Here is a 20,665-nt window from a genome sequence, read left to right on the forward strand (position 1 = left end):
GGCAGGTGGCACTTCTCCACCTTGGTTTGCCCCTTAGAATCACCTGGGCAGATTTTACCCCTCTCCCCAGTGCCCAGATCCCACAACCCGGAGCATTTCTTTATCTATTTTTTTATTTTATTTTATTTGTTTGGGGGTTCCTGGGTGGCTCAGTCATTGAGCACCTGCCTTCGGCTCAGGTCATGATCCTGGGGACTTGGGATCGAGCCCCACATAGAGCTCCCAGCTCAGCAGGAAGCCTGTTTCTCTCCTCCCAATCCCCCTGCTTGTGTTCCCTCTCTTGCTGTCTCTCTCTCTCTCCCTCATTCTGTCAAATAAATAAAAAAATCTTAGAGCAAAATAAAGTAAAATTTTGTTTTTAAGTAACTCTATACCCAATGTAGGACTCAAACTCACAACCCCGAGATCAAGCGACACATGCTCTACCAACTGAGCCAGTCAGGCGCCCCCACGCTGTAGCATTCAAATCAGAATTTCTGGGGGTGGACCCAGACCTCAGAACTTTTTAAAGCCCCCCGCCCACCCCACCCCACCCCTGGTGATTACAGTGTGCAGTCAAGGTCAAGAACCACTGCTCCAGAGACACCATAATTATATAGGCCTTGAAGCCTTTATCATCAGCCAACAGACAAGGAATTCGTATCCGTGCAGAGCCTGCCACAGAGCTCAGGAAGGGAGCCGGGCAGCCCCACGCCCGCCATCCAGCTGCCGCAGGAAAACCACCAGGGCTCAGTACTCCTTATCACAGCCACCAGATGATGAGACCAGGGCTGTCCGTGCCTACAACGGCCATTTGGACCTCAGAGAGAGGCCTGCCATCCGAGAAGTCAGGGGCCAAGGATGCCTCCTGAGCCCAACAGCTCTGTTCTAGGACTGTCTTTTGCTCCAAAGAGTCAAAGGGGGAAGGAGTAAAGGTAAGTCCTTTCCAAACGGGAGTCACTTTGGGAAGGTGGCCGTCTGCTGGTGGAGAGGGCGTCCCCTGCCTGGTGGTGTTCCCCTGGGAGACAAGCACCCAGTGAGGGGGAAAGGGATGGAGGAGGAAAGCAGGTGTGATGGAGGAGGAGGAAGCAGGAGGAGGGGGGGGGGAGGAAAAGAAAGAGGGGGTGGAAGGAAGGCAAATAGGAAAACAGCAGATGAGGGAATAAAAGGCAGGCCAGAGTTCAGTAATTAAGTATATTTATCGGACCCTCGCTACCCTGAGTGCGGTCCAGGGACCAGCAGGATCAGCATCGCCTGAGAGCTCCCTAGAAATGCTTATGCCTCAAATTAATACAATGTTGCATGTCAATTATATTTCAATTTTTTTAAAAACATTGAGAATGATGGGGTGCCTGGGTGGCTCAGTTGGTTAAGTGACTGCCTTCAGCTCAGGTAATGATCCTGGAGTCTTAGGATCGAGTCCTGCATTGGGCTCCCTGCTCGGCAGGGAGTCTGCTTCTCCCTCTGACCCTCCCCCTTCTCATGCTCTCTCCCTCTCTCTCATATTCACTCTCTCTCAAAAAAAATAGATAAAATCTTGGGGCGCCTGGGTGGCTCAGTGGGTTAAAGCCTCTGCCTTCAGCTCAGGTCATGATCTCAGGGTCCTGGGATCGAGCCCCACGTCAGGCTCTCTGCTTAGCGGGGAGCCTGCTTCCCCCTCTCTCTTTGCCTCCCTCTCTGCCTAATTCTGATCTATCTCTGTGTGTCAAATAAATAAATAAAATCTTTTTAAAAATTTTGAAAATCACATGCAGGCTCCCAGGCCCCACCATAGACCTACAGAATTTGGCTTTTAATAACAAACTATCCAAGTGACTGGCATGCACATTAACATTTGGAAAATACTTTATTGAACAATCAGTGTGGGAGCTCCTGGGTGGCTCAGTGGGTTAAAGCCTCTGCCTTTGGCTCTGGTCATGATCCCAGGGTCCTGGGATGGAGCCCTGAGTTGGGCTCTCTGCTCAGCAGGGAGCCTGCTTCCTCCTCTCTCTCTCTGCCTGTCTCTCTGCCTAATTGTGATCGCTGTCTCCAAATAAATAAAATCTTAAAAAAAAAAAAAAAAGGATCAGTGTGTCCTAACCCTAATTAAATACATTATCATCATCATGCTAAGAACATCAATACAGATACCAAGGCCCAGACCCTACCTCAGATCAATTACATCAGAACTCTGAGGGTTTGGGCCTGGGCAGCCTGTTTCTGTAACAGCTCCCAAGGTGATCCTAACATATGGCCAGAGTCTGAGAGCTAGATATGGTCAAGACAGACCCTCTGAGCTCAGGGCCTCAACTCGTCATGTATTCAACAGAAGCCAGATTCAGACTGGCCAAGCACAGCCCTGCCATTTTTTCACAGAATTCCCTCTTTCCTGATCCCATGTGGAGGGCGCTCCTCTGGAGAGACAGCCCTTACCTGCCGGTGCTCAGCCCAGCTGCCCGAGGGCTAGAGAGACCTGACTCGTTTTCACATGCATTTCCCAGCCTCTGCGCACAGAGACCCCAGGGCTGGCGGCACCCAGCCCAATCATCTGCTAAAGGTCCCCCAGGGTCAGAGGGACCTAAAAACCAAGGCTTTGGGGTCTGGCCCCATTGTCCAGAGTCTGGGGTCAAAGAAAGGTACAACATCAAATGCCAGCTTCAAAAGGGTCTTCCAGAACTTCTACAACCCAAGTGGACAATGGATGGCCTGCAGAAGTTTCCTTTAGCCTCAACAGAAAACTTCAAGTTGAAAGATGGTTGTCTACAACTCCAGTCAGGAGATTTCACATTTTGAGGACTTCCAGATTTCTGTTGAAACTCTGCAGATCTGGCCACAGTTAGCTGGATACTTACTAAATGTCCCTTTAGACAGGCGGCCTTGGACCCCCCTCCCCATACCGGCCTTACCTACTTTCCTCCACGCACTACCTGCCCATCCCCTGAAAGTGTTGACCTTGAGCCCCGGAATTCGAATCCAACTCTTTTCCCTCAAGGAAAAGCTACGGACCTGACAAGAGGGGAGCCCAAGCCATCCTGCCTCGAGGTCCTGCCTTTTGTGGCGCTTTGCCAGGAGCTCCAGGCCACCTCCCGCTCATCTCAGAGCAGCGGGCACTGGTGGGAATCTGGGGTTCACAAAAAGGCCAGCTTTCGTGAGATGCAAGAATTCAGTTTAATTGGATGTGGTATTCTATCCGTTTCCCCCCCACTTCCTCCCTCCCCCAAAGGGAGGGCCAGTCAGTGGCCATTCGGACAGAAAAACCGTTCTCTGGTCACAGGGAAAAGTCAGAGGCGGAGCCCAGGGAGTCAGAGGCCTTGACTGTGTGTGGAGCAGGGAGGGGGCTGCAGCAGAGCCTTGCTCTGGCAGACGTGAACAACATCGGTATTTGGGGCAAGTGCTCAGTTCCAGCTCCCCTTGGTTCTTTGGGAACCTCTTCCTTTTGCCAGGAGGAAGCCAATTTGGCAGGCCAGAAAAGATCCACCGAAGACTGTGTCAAGCTGGAGCAGCAGGCCTAGGAGGAGACAGAGGCCAGGCCTGGGGACAGGGAAGTCCTGGGGAAAGCAAGGACCCACAGGCACCAAGTGGTGTGTGGCCTCCCTGGCCCTCAGAATCACAGTTTCCAGGGCCCTGGTTCTGGCAGCCTCCTGCCCACGTGGGCTGCCGAATACTGAGCCACCCAGGGGATGCGGTGGCCCCTCCGGAAGGTGGGTAATGAGCAGAAGTGACCACAGTGACTGGCTGCTGTGCTCTTCCTGAATGGGAGACACAAAGATCTAGCTGGAGGCGAGGGCCCAGGCAATCCTTCCGTGTCTATCACAAGCGCCTCTGGGCCTTCCCAGCTCCGGAGACTCCAGGGGAAGTCTGGGGGTCAAGGCTGAAGGATGCCAGTGTGCCTGGGCTGCGGTCCTGTGAGGTCCATCCTGCAGGTGTGCTCTGGAGCCCAGAGCCACGGCTCAGCATCAGGCCTCTAGACAGGGAATCTGCTGTTGGCCGCCTTCCCGCTGGAGTCTGAGCTCAGCAGCCCCTTACATCTGCGGGGAGGCCCGCAGAAGCCAGCATGGACTGCTTGGCGAGGTAAACAAGAGAGGCTCTGTCCACTCCTCATTTCTGCTCAGGAAACCACTGGAGTCAGTAGATATGGACGTCCAGTCTCCAGGGGACAGCTCAAGACAAGGACAAATGCAGGAGCCCAGCTCAGTAGCAGCTGGGGCGGAGCGGAGGGGCGCAGAGCTGCCCACAGGGAGTCATCTGTCGTACACGAAACGGACATTCTCTGAATGAACGTCCCAGGGATCCTGGGTGGGGCAGCTGGTGGCCAGGGTCCTCCCTGAACTTGTGTGAGGGCCCTACAACACCGGGATCCATTTGTTGTCCTCGTTGTAGAGAAAGGACTGCTTTCCAGGGAATTCCGGCCTGTACGTGGCTGTGAGGCAAGAGAGGGAGAGAGAATTAAAAACGCAAAGCCCAGCTGCTCCAGCCCCTGGCATTCTACATCAGAGCTGGCAATGCTGGGGTAGCCCTGTCCTGCCCCTGCGTCTCACACATGGGGAGGCGGAAAGGGGAAGGGCCTGGCCTGGCTGATGCTGGACTTGAACTCTGGCTTTTGGCCTTCTTTAACTCCCTGCAACTTCTTTAACAGAAGAAAAATTTACCAAAGAGTTTTCTATCAGATTTGAAAAAACAACGGAGTAAAGCAATACTTTTAAAGAAGCCAGGTGTCAACGTGGTGGGGTTTTGTTTTCATTTCGTTCAGAAATTTCCAGAAGGGGGTGCCTGGCTGGCTTAGTTGACAGAGCCTTTGAGTCTGGATCTCTGGGTGGTGAGTTCAAGCTCCACACTGGGTTTGGAGCCTACTTAAAAAAAGAAAGAAATTTCCAGAAAAGTAAAAGCCATGATGACTGCAGCCACGTTTTCTCTAGGAGATCAGCGGCCAGGACCACACCGGGGTGAATGGAAACTCCCAAGAGGATGCTGATTTGGTTATTGGGGGTCCAAGCCCCCGGGAGCACCAGGCAGCCCACCGGAAGCAAGAAGGCAGATGTTTGTGTGGGGCTTACTCCCAGCACCCCCTCCCAGGGAAGCCCACGCTGCCGGTGATCCTGGCAGCAGGAAGTGGCCTGCGCCCAGGTGCCAGGTGTCCCACACCATGTGCTGCAGGGAGGAGACCCCCAGGAAAAGCTTCTAGAGGCCTGGGCCACACACGTGCAGTCAAGGATCCTCGCTGGGCCCCGGGCCTCCTGGAGCCCACCGTGCATATGGAGCTAAGCTCTGCCTGAGCTGACCAGTGACCCCCAGGTCCAACCTCTGCAGTCTTCTTGACTCGATTATCCTTTGTTTCTACATTTCCGAAGCTCTAAGATCTGCTTTCCCTGTCCTGTCCACCCGATGTTCTATGCACTCGTATGCCTGAAGGGGAGGGTATATCTCCCCTACCAGACTGACATCCCTGGTCGTAAGCACCGAGCTAGGTGACCTCTGTCTCCTCAGGGTGGGAGCCTCACCAGTCCTCACTGAAAGACTGACTTACACAGACCTGTGGCCCCCTCAGCTCTGCCTTCCTCCTCTCAGGCTGCCAGCCGGCTAGCACTCCTGTCTGTCCCCAGGTCCACCAGCTCTGGCTGACATCAGGGGGTGGCAAGTGACTGAGGGGCTCTAGGAGAGCTATGAAGAGGTCAGGGAGTACAGAGACCAGCCGCTAGAGAAGGTCCCTCACACTGTTAACTTTTAGGTAGGTCCCAGAGGTGACAGGGTCCCCCTGAGTCAGCCATCTGGAAAGGGCACAGACCTAGATAGCTCCCAGGAACGGTCCCAGGGAATAGTCCCTGGCATGCCTTGTCACAACAGGGCACAGAGGGCATGGAGGGGAAACAGCCCATGGCTCTGTCTGCCCCTCCCTCACTGTGGCTCAGTGCACACCTTGCTCTCCAGGCCTTCCCCAGCTGTCAAGCGATTCGGCCAGACCAGGCCAGGGGGCTAAGCATTTCTAAGAACACGCAAATGTTGGACAATCTCATAAAAGCTATGGCCCCTTTCTCCAGAAATTAGTGTCTTCATGCTCCCAGTCTGCAGGTAATTTCAGGGTCACAGACCCCTCTAGAGCCCATCTCTGAGTCTCTGGGACATCCATGGTCATTGGTTATGAATCTCTGGCCTGGATTAACTCTAACACACCTTCCACCTTAAAAAGAACAAAAACAGGAGTGCCTGGGTGTCTCAGTGGGTTAAAGCCTCTGCCTTCAGCTCGGGTCATGGTCTCAGGGTCCTGGGATCGAGCCATGCATTGGGCTCTCTGCTCAGTGGAGAGCCTGCTTTCTCCTCTCTCTCTCTGCCTGCTTCTGAGATCTCTCTCTGTCAAATGAATAAAATCTTTGAAAAAAAAAAAAAGAAACAAAAATACAAAAACAAAAAAACTTCTTTCATACTCCAAAAGTACAAGCTACAAGGTCTTCCAGATGGACTCAAGCCTCTGTAACCTGTTTGGCAAACAGCCCATAAATCAGTGACATTTGATGGCCCAGGAATGACAATTCCAGATTTGGTTTTTATAGCATTTGAAACACTCCTCTGACCTGGGCCTGGCAGGCCTGACTGGGACGGGGCCGCTGTCCACCGGCTGGTGTTGGACACAAATGCAGCACTGGAGATGAAGTGTCTAGGGGGCCCTGCGTAGTCCACGATCTCATACTGCCCAGGGCCCGGGAGGGGCGGCTTCGGGGGCAGGGGCAAAGGCTGTGCAGAGAAGTTCAGGATGGGGTTTCTCCTTCAGAAAAAAAAAGACAAAATGTAAAGCTAGCACTCAAATAGTCTATTGGGGAAATGCTTGTTTTTAGGCCAAGCCAAGACCTGGCCCACACCAACGTATCCGCATGGGGAGAGCACAGGCACCTGAAGGCCCAGGCGGAGCAAGTTTCTGGGGCTCATGAGCTGGGGGCCCCCGGACCTCACGTTTCTCTTCTGCACAATGGCGGTTTCATGGCACCAGCCCTAGGGAGCAAGGACGTCCCTCAAACAGTGGGCAGGGCAGGGCCCAGCACAGAGCGAGAACACAGAAGGCGCATTGGAGGTGCTGCTGCTGAATGGATCAGGAAGTGGGACGAAGCCTCCTGAATTCCAGGGATCTGCCCTTCCATGACGAGCAGATCTCTAGAGACCTGGGTCAGCATGGACGTTTCAGGATCTTTCTAGATCTTCCCAGCAAGGCAGGATATGGCAGTGAACAAATACTTGGTTGGAAATCAAGAGCCTTCTGCCTCGCGCTTACCACTCACACTGGAATTGTTCCTTTCCGAGTTGATGACCCTTGCCCTTCAGGAAAAGGAGTCTTTTAGGTCCATCATTGAGAGAGTACATGAAAGGTGAATGGGGGGCGCGTGGGTGGCTCAGTGCATTAAGCCTCTGCCTTCAGCTCAGGTCATGATCTCAGGGTCCTGGGATCGAGCCCCGCATCGGGCTCTCTGCTCAGCAGGGAGCCTGGTTTCCACCCCCCCACTCTCCCCCACCTGCCTCTCTGCCTACTTGTGATCTCTGTCAAATAAATAAATTAAATTAAAAAAAAAAAAAAAAGAAAGGTAAAGGAACGGCGCCTGAGCCCTAATTCTGTCATGAATTCGCTCTGGGCCTCAGTCTCCCCATCTACGAAATGAGGAGATTGGACACGATAACCTCTAACGTTCCAGCTGCAATCATCCACCAGGCCGTGGTTCGGAAAGGTCGGCCAGTTGCCCAGGGAATTCTGGGATTGTTCGGGGAATCACAACCCTCTCCCTGCCATGCGATGGAAGGGCTGCCCACTCCCACCTTTCATCTGAGGCTTCGTCTAAGGTCTTTCACCAAAAGAGAAGGGAAAGTCCTCACAGCACTGAACAGCCACCGGAGACTCACCCCAGCTGGAAGGCCGCCCACCCAAACAGAGGAGGGGACCGGTATTCCCGGTCACTGCTACCCTGCTGCCCTTTGGCCAACACCTTTGGAAGTGAGGGCATTTTTAAACTCAGAGACCTCAAGGGGACCCAGCGATGTCTTATCCAGCCTCCTCATTGTGCTAAAGAAATTGGTGCCCAGAGAGAGAGAAAGCGAGCCGCAACCCCCCCACCCCACCCCAAGTCACGGAGCCCATTGGTAGTAACGCCAGCATTGAACTCAACTCTCAAGGGGCTAGCGGTTTGGGGAAAGCATCACGGCAGAGGGGAATCTTGGAGATTTAGAGCCACAGACCTGCATCTGAATTCCAGGAATCCCACTTACTGGCTGTGAGACCTCAGACCAGTCCCTTGACCTCTCTGTGCCCGCAGCAAGGAGGAATGGCACCCTCTCTCTATAAGGCACTTGGTGAGTGGAGCCCACAGTAAATGCTCGATAAAAGCAGATGTTGTGGGAGTGCCTGTGTGGCTCAGTCATTTGGGTGTCTGCCTTGGGCTTGGGTTGTGATCCCAGGGTCCTAGGATCGAGTCCCCCATCGGACTCCCTGCTTGGTGGGGAGTCTGCTTCTCCCTGTTCCTCTGCCTCTCCCCATACCAGTCATGCTCTCTTTCTTTCCCTCTCTCAAATGAATAAATAAAATCTTCAAAAACTAAAAAAAAAAAAAAAAAAAAATTTTAAATAAAAAAGCAGATGTTGTTAGTGGGATGATCAGAGCAAGCCTTTGCCAGCTGCTTGGTCTCAGGGGAGCAACGGAGCCTCAGGAAGAGAGCCTGGGGGTCCCTTTGCATAGAGTCACCCTGAAGCAGGCTGGCCGCTCCCACTGCCAGGCTGTTGGAAGTCATCGTGAATTGACTTGGGGCTCGCGTCTCACGCAGAACAGCTGGCTGGGATGCTTGTGCTTAGAACAAAGGTGCCCACAGGAAAAGGAGAATAAAACCATGCCTCTTTCTTCCCCTCCAGCCTACATGGAAGAACAGGTTATAGTGTGTGATCAACCACCTCTCCCCTCAGAAATGAAAGCGGGCTTTGCCTTGTTCTGGCTTGTGTCACCCCTTCAAAGCACCCCCAGAAATTTGATGAGTGTGGGACCGTCATCACTGAGAGACAGGCTTGAGTCCTAAAAGCTGGAGCTGGAGTGAGCCAACCACCGCATGAGGTCACCCCAGCGGTCTAGGTCATCCCTAGGCCCCATTCATCCAGACGGCCATGAGGTGTCTACTGTCCTAACCGGGAATAGCCTGCAGGAGGCGGGGCCAGTGTCTCATCAGAATTTTTTTTTTTTTTTAAGATTTTATTTATTTGGCAGACAGAGATCACAAGTAGGCAGAGAGGCAGGCAGAGAGAGAGGAGGAAGCAGGCTCCCTGCTGAGCAGAGAGCCCAATGTGGGTCTCCATCCCAGGATCCTGGGATCATGACCTGAGCTGAAGGCAGAGGCTTAACCCTCTGAGCCACCCAGGCGCCCCTCTCACCAGAATTCTTGGCAGGAGGGCCTAGAGAGGTCCCTTGCCCTCCACCCCATCAACAGTCCCAGCGCCGGCAGCTCAGCTCTCTAGATCTTTAAAGAGTGCCAGCCACGTGTGCAGCCGTGTGCCAGGCACTCTGAGGAGTCCAGACTGTTCTGTGCTGAGACACATACCCTGTATGTTCCCAAAGGTTTGGCAATCCCCTGCTAGTGACAGTCCTGGCTGGTGACAACTTAAGAAGGTATAGGTTTTGCTCCCAGACAAACTTGGGTTTGAATCCACACTTCCCCATCACTAGCTCTGTGACTCAATTCCCTGAGGCTCAGTTCCTTCTTCTGTGACATGGGGCATAAGAATACCTTCCGTCCAGGATTCTTATGAAGATTAACTAGTACTTCACTTGTATTATTTTTTTAAAGCATGAAATATTAGAATAGAGATAAAAACATTGCACTGGGTTGGAGGGGCAGAAATTCCAATTAAGTGAATCCCGAATTCTACCCTAGATGAGCTAACATTTGCCCTGAAAGGTAAGCAGGAATTCTTCAGGTAGAAAAGGGGGCATTTACCGCAGAGTAAACAGCAGGGACAAGATCATGCTTGAGGCATGAGCTGTAGCTGTATGTGGCAGGAATTGGAATAAGGGGGCAGAGGCCACTGAGTCTCCTAGATGGCCTTCAGCTCTCCATGCACCCATGATTTCTAGAATGTTCACCTGTTTCTGACCATCCATCCTCACAGACCCCGATGAGAAGCTAGAGGAATAGCTCCTATTTATGGCCTCTCAATTCAGCCTAACCCCCGACGCCCCTTGCTCCCATTTGACCTTCCAGAAACCCCCAACACAACACTGTTCGACCATTCCTTGACTTTGCTTGTGCTGTTCCTTCTGCCAGGATCTCCTCCTTTCCCTGCAAACTCTGATCATTCTTCACATCTCACATCCTTCAGGGAAACTTCTGTGGCTACTGCCCTCCCCATTCCCCACCGCCCTTCCTGGGGCTCCACAGATCAGCATGGGTCCTGGAGCCAGCTGGACCTGCATACCATGCCTTGCTCCACCACCCTCATCTGTACTTTATGTAGCTGTACTGCCCTGCAGGGGAGCTGGGAGCATGATGCTAGGTGGCATCCATAAAAGTTCTTAGCTCAGCACGGCTGGGCCCTCGATATGTTCTAGCCCTTCTTTTCGCTGCGCATAACATGCTAGGTTTTCTAATGCTCTATACATGCCTAGCTCTTTAAGACAGGGGACTGCGTCTTACTCATCTTTGAGGACCCGTCCCTATTCCCCAGAACATTTACTGAACTGCAGAGAAAAGCGGAGGGGTTGCCACAAGTTGGGGAGTCCAGACACCTGAACTCCACCTGACAGCTTTATCATCGTTCAGGGCTGCTCCCTCCATGGTGAAGTGGGGCTGGGCAGATCACAAATGTCTGGCTGCATCAGACTAGGGCAGCCCTCAGTGCATGGTGACCGGGGCTTTTATGAGCCTCATTGCTTAGTTATAAACGCCAACCTGGTCCTGCTTCGTAGAAGGAAAATATCTATCAAAGGCTCTGAGTTGGCCACAACTTGGATTAAGTACGTTTGCAGCTCCCAATGTGAGCTGTTTGCAAATCACCCGAGAATAATGAATGTCTCAGGAGGACCCAGCAGGTCACTCGGGGAAGGCATCCGAGACCCTCAGGACACTCCCAGGCATTGATTCACTCTGCCTCAGGGATTCCCAGGGTCTGGAGGGATAAAGGGGCAATTTTTTCTCATCATTAAAGGGCAGCTGGTTGCCTCTGGGGTGGAATGCAGCATCTGTTTAACAGGGGAGAGGGTGACAGATTACAGCCGCTTGGGAAGAAGCATCCCGTATCTAATTGAAAATCCCAGGGGAACTTTAGGTGGGTCATGATAATTACCCAAATTGGAGTGGGGCCAACAGGGTTTGATTCTTCAGCTCTGGCTGTGGCAGGACAGCGTGTCTGTGCAAAACCAGGGCCTTAGAAACTCCAGGAAGTAGATCAAGGGTTAGAAAGATGTCAGTGGGCGTTTCCCCTCGCTGCTGTGCGTGGAAGGCAGCGCCTGGGAGGGACAAGTTTGATCTCTAAAAAGCCCTTATCCTGACTCACCCCGATTCACTGAGTCATCACTGTGATGGTATTGAAGACCTGAAGCAGACACTCCACGTCTCTTCCAAAGCCCTCGCTGTAAGCCGGTAAATGCTCTTAGCTTTGCGTCAGAAGGTAGCCACAGCCAAGAGGCACCTGTGCCCTGTTCCTCAGCTAGGGAGCCCAGACACGGTCATCTGAACACCTGCCAGCCCTTAGAACAGCACCTGCCCTCCAGGGGCCACTCAAGAAACAGCCGGTGAGTACAGTATGCTCACATACGAAATACAAGTTCCGTGTATCGAAAGCTTACCGTGAACCAGACCTGGTGAGCTCTCTGGGTTATCGTATGTTAGCCTCCCAAGCACGTTACGCAGTGTTCATTTCACAATTTCCAGGATTGAATTTGAATTCCTGGGAGTTAAGGGTCCCCCCCGCCCTTGCACCCCCAGGCTCCCAGAACTGGTAAATGGGGAAGGTGGGCGGTTCAGCACTAGCCCAACTCTGATTTGGATCCTGTGTGAATATACCTCCACTAGCCACATTGTCTCCACAGCCCATTGTCAGCTCTGGGAGCAGAGCAGAGACGAGCTAAAGCCCATGCCTGGCACCCTGTCGGCCTCCCTAGCCCGCCTGGGATCTCACCCCATCCTCAACTCCTGGGCTTTACTTTTTTGGGAGGGTTACATTGGACTAACGATTTTAGGAACCACTGGTATCTTCTGATTCTTCCTGCATCCTCAAGAAAGCAGAGCCGAAAGGTTACTTTTGCAAGATGGGACCCTCCCCAAAAATACAAGCCAAGCGCTTGCAACTGAAGACCAATAGGCCTCACATCAGGTCACATGAGCATGACATCTGGGCTGCTTGCCCCAGCCACGAGGACACCCGGTGATGACTCTCAGGTTCTCTGTGCCACCCCATGCAGCCCAGGAGAACGAACTGTGCTTAGACTTGGTATGCATGAAGTCTTGACGAAGTTACATAGAGATGGGGAGGAAACAATGCAGACCTTGTCAGGGACCTGATGATTCCAGCAGGTGCTCCCCACCCACTCCCACTGCTCCTGTCCCTCTACCCTTCAGGGACATAGGAGAGCAAACAATTCCAACTCGAGAGACTGGAGTCTGAACAATCAATCCCTCAATACAAGGTATTCAGCTGTATTTTTGCTTTATATTAATTCATTTCCTCATCATTGAACATAAACAGATGGATGCTTGTTTAGACTACCCTGGATCACACTTGAATTATATCTTCTTGTTTTTTAAGTACAATTAGAGGTTTCTCAGCTGCATCCTTCCCATGTCAATTACAAATGTATACATTTTGGGCCTCCTTTGTGGGTCTGGGCTGGCTCCATGTTCACTGCCCCTAGTATGTGCTCCTGAATGACATGGTGAGCAAACCCAGGGTCCTGGAGTGTCAGAAATGCAAAGACCTTTCCTTCTTTTCACACCTAAAGAGATAAGGCCCAGGGGGGTGCTGAGAGCAGCCCCAGACCCTGGGGGAAGTTAATGCAAATGTCCTGGGCACCCTGAACTCACCAGGAGGAATCCGAATGGGGGTTATGTACTCATGAGGGGAAACCCAAGTTTAAGAGTCACTGGGTGTAATAGGTTTCTTTACTTCAGAACTTCTCAGAACCTTTAATTAGGCCATGTGCTCCGTGACGCTCCCAGGGCAGAAGCTTCGTACTCAGTGCTTCCTAGACTTGTTAACCAAAGGTCCGTCATTCACAAAGCATCATCGACAGTCAGCGATCCCCAGATAACCTCAGACATGCCAGCACCACAGCACAGCACCCAGCTAGGAAGACTGCCCTTGGGGATCTGGGTAGCCAAGAGCCCTGGGGCCACATGATCCAGCATTTTGTGGCACATGCCTCTGCTTTGCTCTGGAGTTGTTCCCAGGTAAGCCCAGCGGAAGGTCATCTGGTGCCCTGTTTACCCGAGTACCCCCACAGCCTCCAGCACAGACCCAGAAACCTACAGAGCTTATTGACTGACAGGCGCAAATGCCATAAAATGAGAATTATTTCAAACCACTTATCCAAACTTTAGCAAAGCCCGAATGGCACTTGTCTGCGGAAAGCACCTCAACACTGAGTGTTCTCCACTCTCCTTTTTACTTCTTCCTCGAAGAAGCTTCCAGATTCAAACTAGGGGGCCTGAGTGGCTATACCAAGGAGTTGTACCCTATATGCTCATACACCATTGGATACGGAATAGCAGCTGCTCTAAGGAGAACAGTCTCATCTAACCCTCCCAGAACCCCTATGCAATAAGACCCTTATCTCCACTTAATAACATGGAAACTGAGGCTTGGAGAGGGAAAGCGTCTGCAAGGGACAGAGCCATGACTCACACCCAGTTCTGCTAGCTCCAAAGCCCATCCCCCACCCCTTCTATTCACTGGCATAGCAGGGGAAAGGTGGTGTGCAGTGGTGCCCTAAGCCCGCCCATAGGCCGGAGTCCCTGATAATTCAGAAAGAGCCTGTTGCTGGAGACCGTCCTGTTTTGAGCCCTGGAACCTCTGAGGGCCCAATCTACAGAACCCAAGAACTGAAGGACAGAAGGGACTTACTCATGGATTCCATCTGAGGTCTGAATCCTTTCTCCAGATCCTAAGTCTAATTTGGCCTGTTCATGCCTTGCTCGTCTCTTCAACCCCATCTTCTTGTCCTGCGCTGATGGTCAGACTAGGCACAACGTTGCCAGCCTCTCCTGGTTGCCTGGACTTCTGACCTGCTGTGGGTATGAACCTAGCTACCTGCCTAACCCCTGTGGGGCGGGGGGCACCCTGCAGGTCAGCTCTCCCCACCAGGGACCAGTCCTACCTGGAGAGGACTATACTGGGGTGAGGTCTTGGTGACAGGCAGCCTGAACTTACAGTTAGTTCTAGCTCTAGAACCACCTGAGGAATAAATAAGCCTTGCGAGTTCTTGAACCTGTTTGGTGAAGGTAATATTAAACACATAGGATATTAAACATGTTAACAAGAATCCCCATCTTCACTTTTTAAATGTGTGTGTGCTAATGCTGTCACCATTTGCACCTATCCTACGGCAAACATCAGATCTCAAAGCAACCTACAAGGCATGAATTATCCCCACTTTACTCCACAGATGAGAACATGGAGGCTCAGAAGGTTTAGTACAGTGCCCTAGGTCGCACAGCATGAAAACAGCAGAGCTGAAGTTCAAATCCGGCAGGTCTGACCAACTCTGTGGTCTAGACTTTCAATCTATCCGTACAAAACTATGACAGGCCCTTGCTGCTATATATCTTGCCACCCCAGCAAAGATGTTATGTTATAAAAATAGAATAATGTTAGCACCAAGATAGCATATCATCATAACGGATGTGGAAAGATCCAGACAGTCCTGAGCCTGATTCCCAGGGGCATTTCACGTTAGCTGTGTGCCCACAGGCAAAGCCTTAGGCTCACTGTAGTGCAGCTTCCCAGTCTATGGAGTGAGAATAATAATTCTTACAATAGAGTCATGATGATGGTTGAGGAAGAGGCTATGTTCCCGGCACATAGCAGTTGCTCAATAAACATCAAGCATTCAGTAAGTATTTATTGAGCACCCACTATGTCAACAAGGGAGAGGGACCTGAAGCTGTGTCCTGCCAACCAGTGACACCCCTTTATTTTCTGCTTCTGTTGGGTCCTTCCCCAGAGCCACCTTTCCAAAGAAAGACTAGAATAATCAGGACTCACGGGATAAGAGTCTTTTTCAGAATCTTGGTGTGATCATTGGGGTTGTAATAACCAGGTCCTGGGCCCGTTGATGTCAGTTTTAATCCACGTTCAGTTTTTGATTTAAAACAAGACATTAATACCTTTGGCGACTGCTTCACAAGGGATTCGTTGATATTATAATGTCCTAAGAAGAAAGACATTTTAAATAACAGAATAAGGAACTCTTCTCAAGTAAATGAAAAGCACTACTTCACACGTAAGAATACATTTAACACTATAAGGGGCTATCTCTCTACGGTGGTCTGATGGAAGGGCTCCCTGAAATCACTGAAAATCACACTCATCCTCGAGGAAACATGCTCACAGTAGCCCAGTTATGGGTCACTGTCACCTCCATGCTAGAGAGGTAGAAATGGAGACTTGGAGATATTGAATGATTTGCCAAAAAAGATTTCATCTAACCAGGAACTAAGCCCAGCTTCCTCCTCCATAAGGTAAGAATAATTTTTCCAGCAACAGGGTGGTTAGGACAGTTGGATAATATTGAAGTTCCTGGCACATGGTAGTCATTTAGTAACTATTATACGATCGACAAATATTTATTGAGTACCTACTATGTGACCCGGGGCCACCCGTCTCCAAAGTCCACGCTTTCCCACCATGCCCTGTTTCAAGAAACTGAGAGAGTAAAATAAATTTGGCTGTAGAGGAAAAGAAGGTCCTGGACTGGGGGAACAGAAGGCAGTCTAACCCCTGAATTGTTGGGAGCCCTGTCGGGGGTATAGGTGCTTTGGAGTACAAAGAGGGAGTACTGACCAGAAATTTGAGGATGCCTGGATCCTCTGACCCAGCTTTCCCATTACTCAGAAATTAAAGAAATTATTCAACATAGGGGAAAAGCTCTAAGCATAGACACATACATAACAGCAGTGGCCACAGTGTGAGAAGTGTACGTGGCCTGAAGGTCCAAGAGCAGAGGCACCGTGCTGGGCCCAGCAGCCCAGTCTAGTGCAAGATCAGCCCTGGCCATGATAAACATGGAGACCATAAAGCCACATGGCCATGTTTTTTTGGGGGAAAAAAAAAAGAGTGAAAATAATACCTAAAAGTCACTATATATACCAGGTATAAATGGATCCATCTGGATAAAAATACGTGGGAACCCAGAAAAGTGGTAGCATTATGGGTGGGGAAAATATTTCAAGTTCTATAAACATGGTAAGATTGATTTTGTTTCAAATAAATGTAGTTTTCCATTACAAATGTACTGAAAACAACATGGGGTATTAGCAAGATGCTCTTTGAATGATCATACCCAGTGGTGGCAAAGGTGAGGAGATACAGGTGCCTTGTAGAAGCAGAATAAATGACCTCTCTGCTGAAGGGCAATTTGGTCCCAGATAGAAAAGAAACAAAACAAAACAAAAACCACTGAAATATTTTACATACTTTTGACTTGGCAATTTCAATTTAAGCAATTAATATAAGGAAATAATCTTGATTGTACACAAGCTGTGAGCTATAGGGATGTTTGCTGTCTATTTATATAGTGAGCAGTTTAAAACAACCTACATTTTCAATAAAAGGCCATTTGGTCCTTAACTTAATGGTACCACCATCCAATGGAATGCCATACGTCTGTTTCAAAATGATATTCTTAGGAGGTTTTTTAATAACATGAAAAGATGTTCCCAATATATGGTTAAGTTAACAAAAGGCAAATGTCCAATTAGCAGCCTTTATAATATTGGTATACATCTCTCATAGTTTGTTTCTTTTTCTCTCATGAACGTGTAAATATGTATATGTTTATACATATACAAATGTATTTTTTTTTCCCTTCCACAGAGAGCTTAAAGCAATCACTTGATTATCAAATGCTGAAAAGCAGAAGCAAGGAGAAAAAGACACTTGTGCTCCCGAGTCTCAGAGAGAACCAAGAATAACCTCTGGTGTATTTCCTTCTCGTCCTTTCCTGAGTGTGTTTGGAAGACAACGTGGTGTGGATCTCACAGTGCAATTCCCATTCTGAAACCCACATTTTTCAAGTGACATTTTAACCTTGGCCTTTCCCCTTAGCCTGATAGCTTTTTTTTATTTTAAGGAAAAATAGAAAAGAGGACATTTGTGACATGCTTGGCAGGTGGAAACTAGAAAACCCAACCAGCAGATGTGTGACAGTGAGCATTTTGCTCAGAGTTTAAGGTAGGCCAGTCCTGACCCTCTGCCCCTGAGGAAGGGGTCCCCAGAGCAGCTGGGCCAGGGCCAGAGACCCAGCAGGGGGTGTCAATTACAGTTCCACATCTGCACACTACTTCCCCACCCCCCCACCCCCCCGCCAAGGAGGAGAAGGAGGAACCAGAGTTATTTCCAACAGGTCAAAACGGATTGTTCGTCACAGATTCCCCAGGCAAGTTTTGAGTGGGGAGTGACTAAGGCACCAGGTATCCAGTGGGAAGGGCCCAGACTCCAATCCACCAGTGGGACCCTGGGTATCATTTTTGCCTGTACAATGGGGACGCATAATAGCAGTAGCTCACGCTTTCTGAGCACACGATTGTGTGCCAGCCACCATCTCCACAGGGTCTGGAGATCATTCGATGAGAAACGTAAAGCCTCTGGCACACAGTAGGAGTTTAGCACGCACTGGTACCCACCTCTCCCTGCCCTGCTCCAGGACCAGGGGATGGGGACCCCTGAAGACCCTCCTGGAAGGAGCGGGTACATGTGGCAGGCTGGGAAGGTGCCCACATCCCAGGGCTCACAGGCAGGGCCTCTGGCCAGACTCCCGGGGATGCTGGCTTTGCTCTGTATAAACAAACAAGGTGGGGCTTTGCCTCTGATGATGCAAGCCAGGGGAGTTTTAGCCTGGGTTTAGCCTCCTAATTAGGGCTGGTTTTGTTATTCAGCTTCAGACTGATCTTCTCAACTTTAATCTGGATTTGGTGAAATCCGACAGGCCTGCAATTTTATCCACACCCCGCCTCCAAGAGGTGTGACTGAGCAGGCAAACCCTCCCTGCTCCTCCCCTCAGCTCTGGGGCTCAAGCTCCCTGCTGTGGGGACGGGAGATCTGCAGGACCCACTGGGGAAGGTCTGCTCTGACGAGGGCTCCCAGAGTGCCAATGGCGGCCTGGCCTGACCTCTCTGGAAACCTTTCACTAAGGCTGGAAGCGGGAAGCAGACTGAGAGAACAGGACAGAGCAACAGCTTTCCCAGTACAGAGAGGAAAACATTTGCAGGCCAGCTCTTGGGGCCGTTTCAAAAGTCACTGTGGGCTAACTGGGGTAATTGTCTCCTCAGAGACACACCTCTGGGCCTAGGCCTGCCGTCCGTCCGCTGTGTGATGCGGGGCAGCTCACTACCACTCTCTGAGCCCCCTTTCCTCCCCAGAAAAGCCCCACTGAGAATACAAGCCAAGGAAGACAGATGTGCAAGGACTGTGTGGAAAATTCTTAGCACGGAGTAGGCTCTGAGTAAACGGAGCTATTTTCCAGTGCTTGGTGACTAACTGACAAAGTGCCCTCTAGGCTCAGGAGGAAAGGAAGGGTCTGGACACTCAGTGTATTGAGTACACCCCTCCCCCGCACCCCCAGAGACTGTAGGGACACCTGGGTCCCGGGGATGTGCACCCTTCTGTGGTGAGAAGCCACTTCCCCATCTGGCCATCCAGAGCAGAGGTGCCTGGTCATGAAAAGGGAGGCCAGTGAGGCTGCTTTGGGGTCATTTCCAGAATAGCCTTTGTTTCCTTAGCTTTCTCCTTTTTGTTCAACACCTGTTCAACATCCCCGCTTCCTCCAAAGCCGAACTCTTTCCAAAGAGACTCCCTATGAAGCCATGGTGCCCCGCAGAGCCGATCTGGTACGTTAACCCTGAGGTCAAGGCCCTTGCCAGGTGGCTGGCTGCTTACCTGGGGCAGGTCCTGTTTCAGCGACACTGAAAAATCCTCTCTGGGTTTTGGACAGAAACCCGGCTTGGGCACAGACGTTGTTTCTCTGCTTACAGTAAGAGACAGAGGTCTGGGGGGAGAACACAAGCACAAGTCCCTCAGAGAATGAACGGACGAGGGGGGAGACGGTCCCCCCGACTCTGCCTTCGCCATCACCCCAGCTGGAGAGGCCAAGGAGTCTGTGATCCCCAGCAGGTGTCTGGTCACCCTCCATGGCCCAGAGGACAGAGCCAGGAAGAGAGCCCGAAATCTGGCTGCCAGGCTGGCCGCCTGCTTTACTTGAGGCAGTTGGGTGACAGCGGTCAGCAGACATCACCTACAGGACAGTGTCTTTTTCAAGCCTATACTACTGTAAATGCACACTGTTTTCGTTATTTTCTCTATGACTTTTGTCCCTTTCAGGACACTGAGTCCTACATCTCCCCACCCTGATTCCTTACTGTTCACACAGCCCTCCTATGAACGCATCCTATGAACGCAGGACTGGGGAAACACACAAGGGCATCAGGTAATTGAAGATGATGATCAGATCTGTAACACTCCCTTGTCTCGACTTTTCTGGACCGACCAGAAATTTAAAATTTTGACTGATCCACACAATATACAGCGTGTTTGGCGCTCTGAAAATAACAGGAGAGGAAAAAGAAAAAGAACCCTGAGCTCATTCCTCTGCTATATTGAATCATAAATATTTTAAATACCAATTTGTAGTCAGTGCCCTGTATTCATTAGATAAAGATGCAATAAAAATCATAAAGGCAGTGACTGGGAATATTTACTGAACGAGCGAAACTATTTGCTGGGGCCGGGATGGTTTGATTTCTCTGAGATACTCTTTTGTCAAAAAAAAAAAATGTTTCTCAAGAAATGCAGATGGCATTTTGATTTTGTGTTTACAAAGGGGGAGGAACTTAGCTTTTCCCAGGGTCCCGATGGCTAGAATGCATGCAGGGAGGGCAAACAAAAGCATCAGATGGGGCAGGCTAATTACTGGACAGAGGGACAGGAGCCAGGGTGCCGGGGAGGAAGTAATCACATGGTATTGGAGAAAAGGGATTCGCCTGGAGAGGTGGAGGATCCAGGTAAGCAAAGGAGAAGAAAAGCCCTAAGAGACCTCGCCTGCAGTGTGGCTAACACGATTATCACACTGCTGCTTTTTGCCGGTTGACTTAACCATTGTTCTCCAGGTCAGAAAAAAAGCCTCCTGTAGACAAAACATGATTTCAGCCTTATTCCTCATCCAGACAGAAAAACAACTGAAAGAGGGAGCATTTTTGTATACTCTGAACGTGTGTCACTGGGAGATTTCACCATTAGACGAGGAAAACAGTCAGCTAGCTTGACTGGCCGGTTGGGGGAAAAAAAAAATGAAGCAGTTTGCTATATCACCATGGAGGGGAAAAATCCAAGATAGAGCTGAGAAAAAAATGCACAAGTACTGTGAACAGCATAATCCTAATACCAGAGGTCAGGACGGGGGAGGAAGAGACTATGAAAGAAATTGCACCTGTTTTTGCTGGTGGTTTGCTTTAGAGGACAGAATTCTAAGAGAATTCTGCTTTTCTAG

The 20,665-nt window shown here is 50.6% G+C and overlaps 1 protein-coding gene across 3 annotated transcripts in view; it reads right to left on the reverse strand.

Annotated features, from left to right (window-relative positions):
* Nucleotides 1–3,107: 3,107 nt before the first annotated feature.
* Nucleotides 3,108–20,665, reverse strand: part of STPG1 (sperm tail PG-rich repeat containing 1) — a 48,502-nt gene continuing 30,944 nt past the window's right edge. Inside the window, exons 7-11 of one of the 3 annotated variants that reach the window (XM_004741167.3) lie at nt 19,060–19,168; nt 16,466–16,528; nt 15,169–15,334; nt 6,525–6,715; nt 4,165–4,378 (exon numbers count right to left, since the gene is read on the reverse strand). In XM_004741167.3, the coding sequence (XP_004741224.1) occupies nt 4,302–4,378; nt 6,525–6,715; nt 15,169–15,334; nt 16,466–16,528; nt 19,060–19,168 (606 nt within the window). In that variant the 3' untranslated portion in view covers nt 4,165–4,301. Of the gene's footprint in view, nt 4,379–6,524; nt 6,716–15,168; nt 15,335–16,465; nt 16,529–19,059; nt 19,169–20,665 lie in introns of all 3 variants that reach the window. The other 2 variants (XM_045063959.1, XM_004741168.3) reach the window with 2 other exon arrangements.

The sequence above is a fragment of the Mustela putorius genome, unplaced genomic scaffold (assembly GCF_011764305.1).
Source record: "Mustela putorius furo isolate JIRA1106 unplaced genomic scaffold, ASM1176430v1.1 tig00003853_pilon_pilon_pilon, whole genome shotgun sequence".
Classification (NCBI taxonomy): Eukaryota; Metazoa; Chordata; class Mammalia; order Carnivora; family Mustelidae; genus Mustela; species Mustela putorius.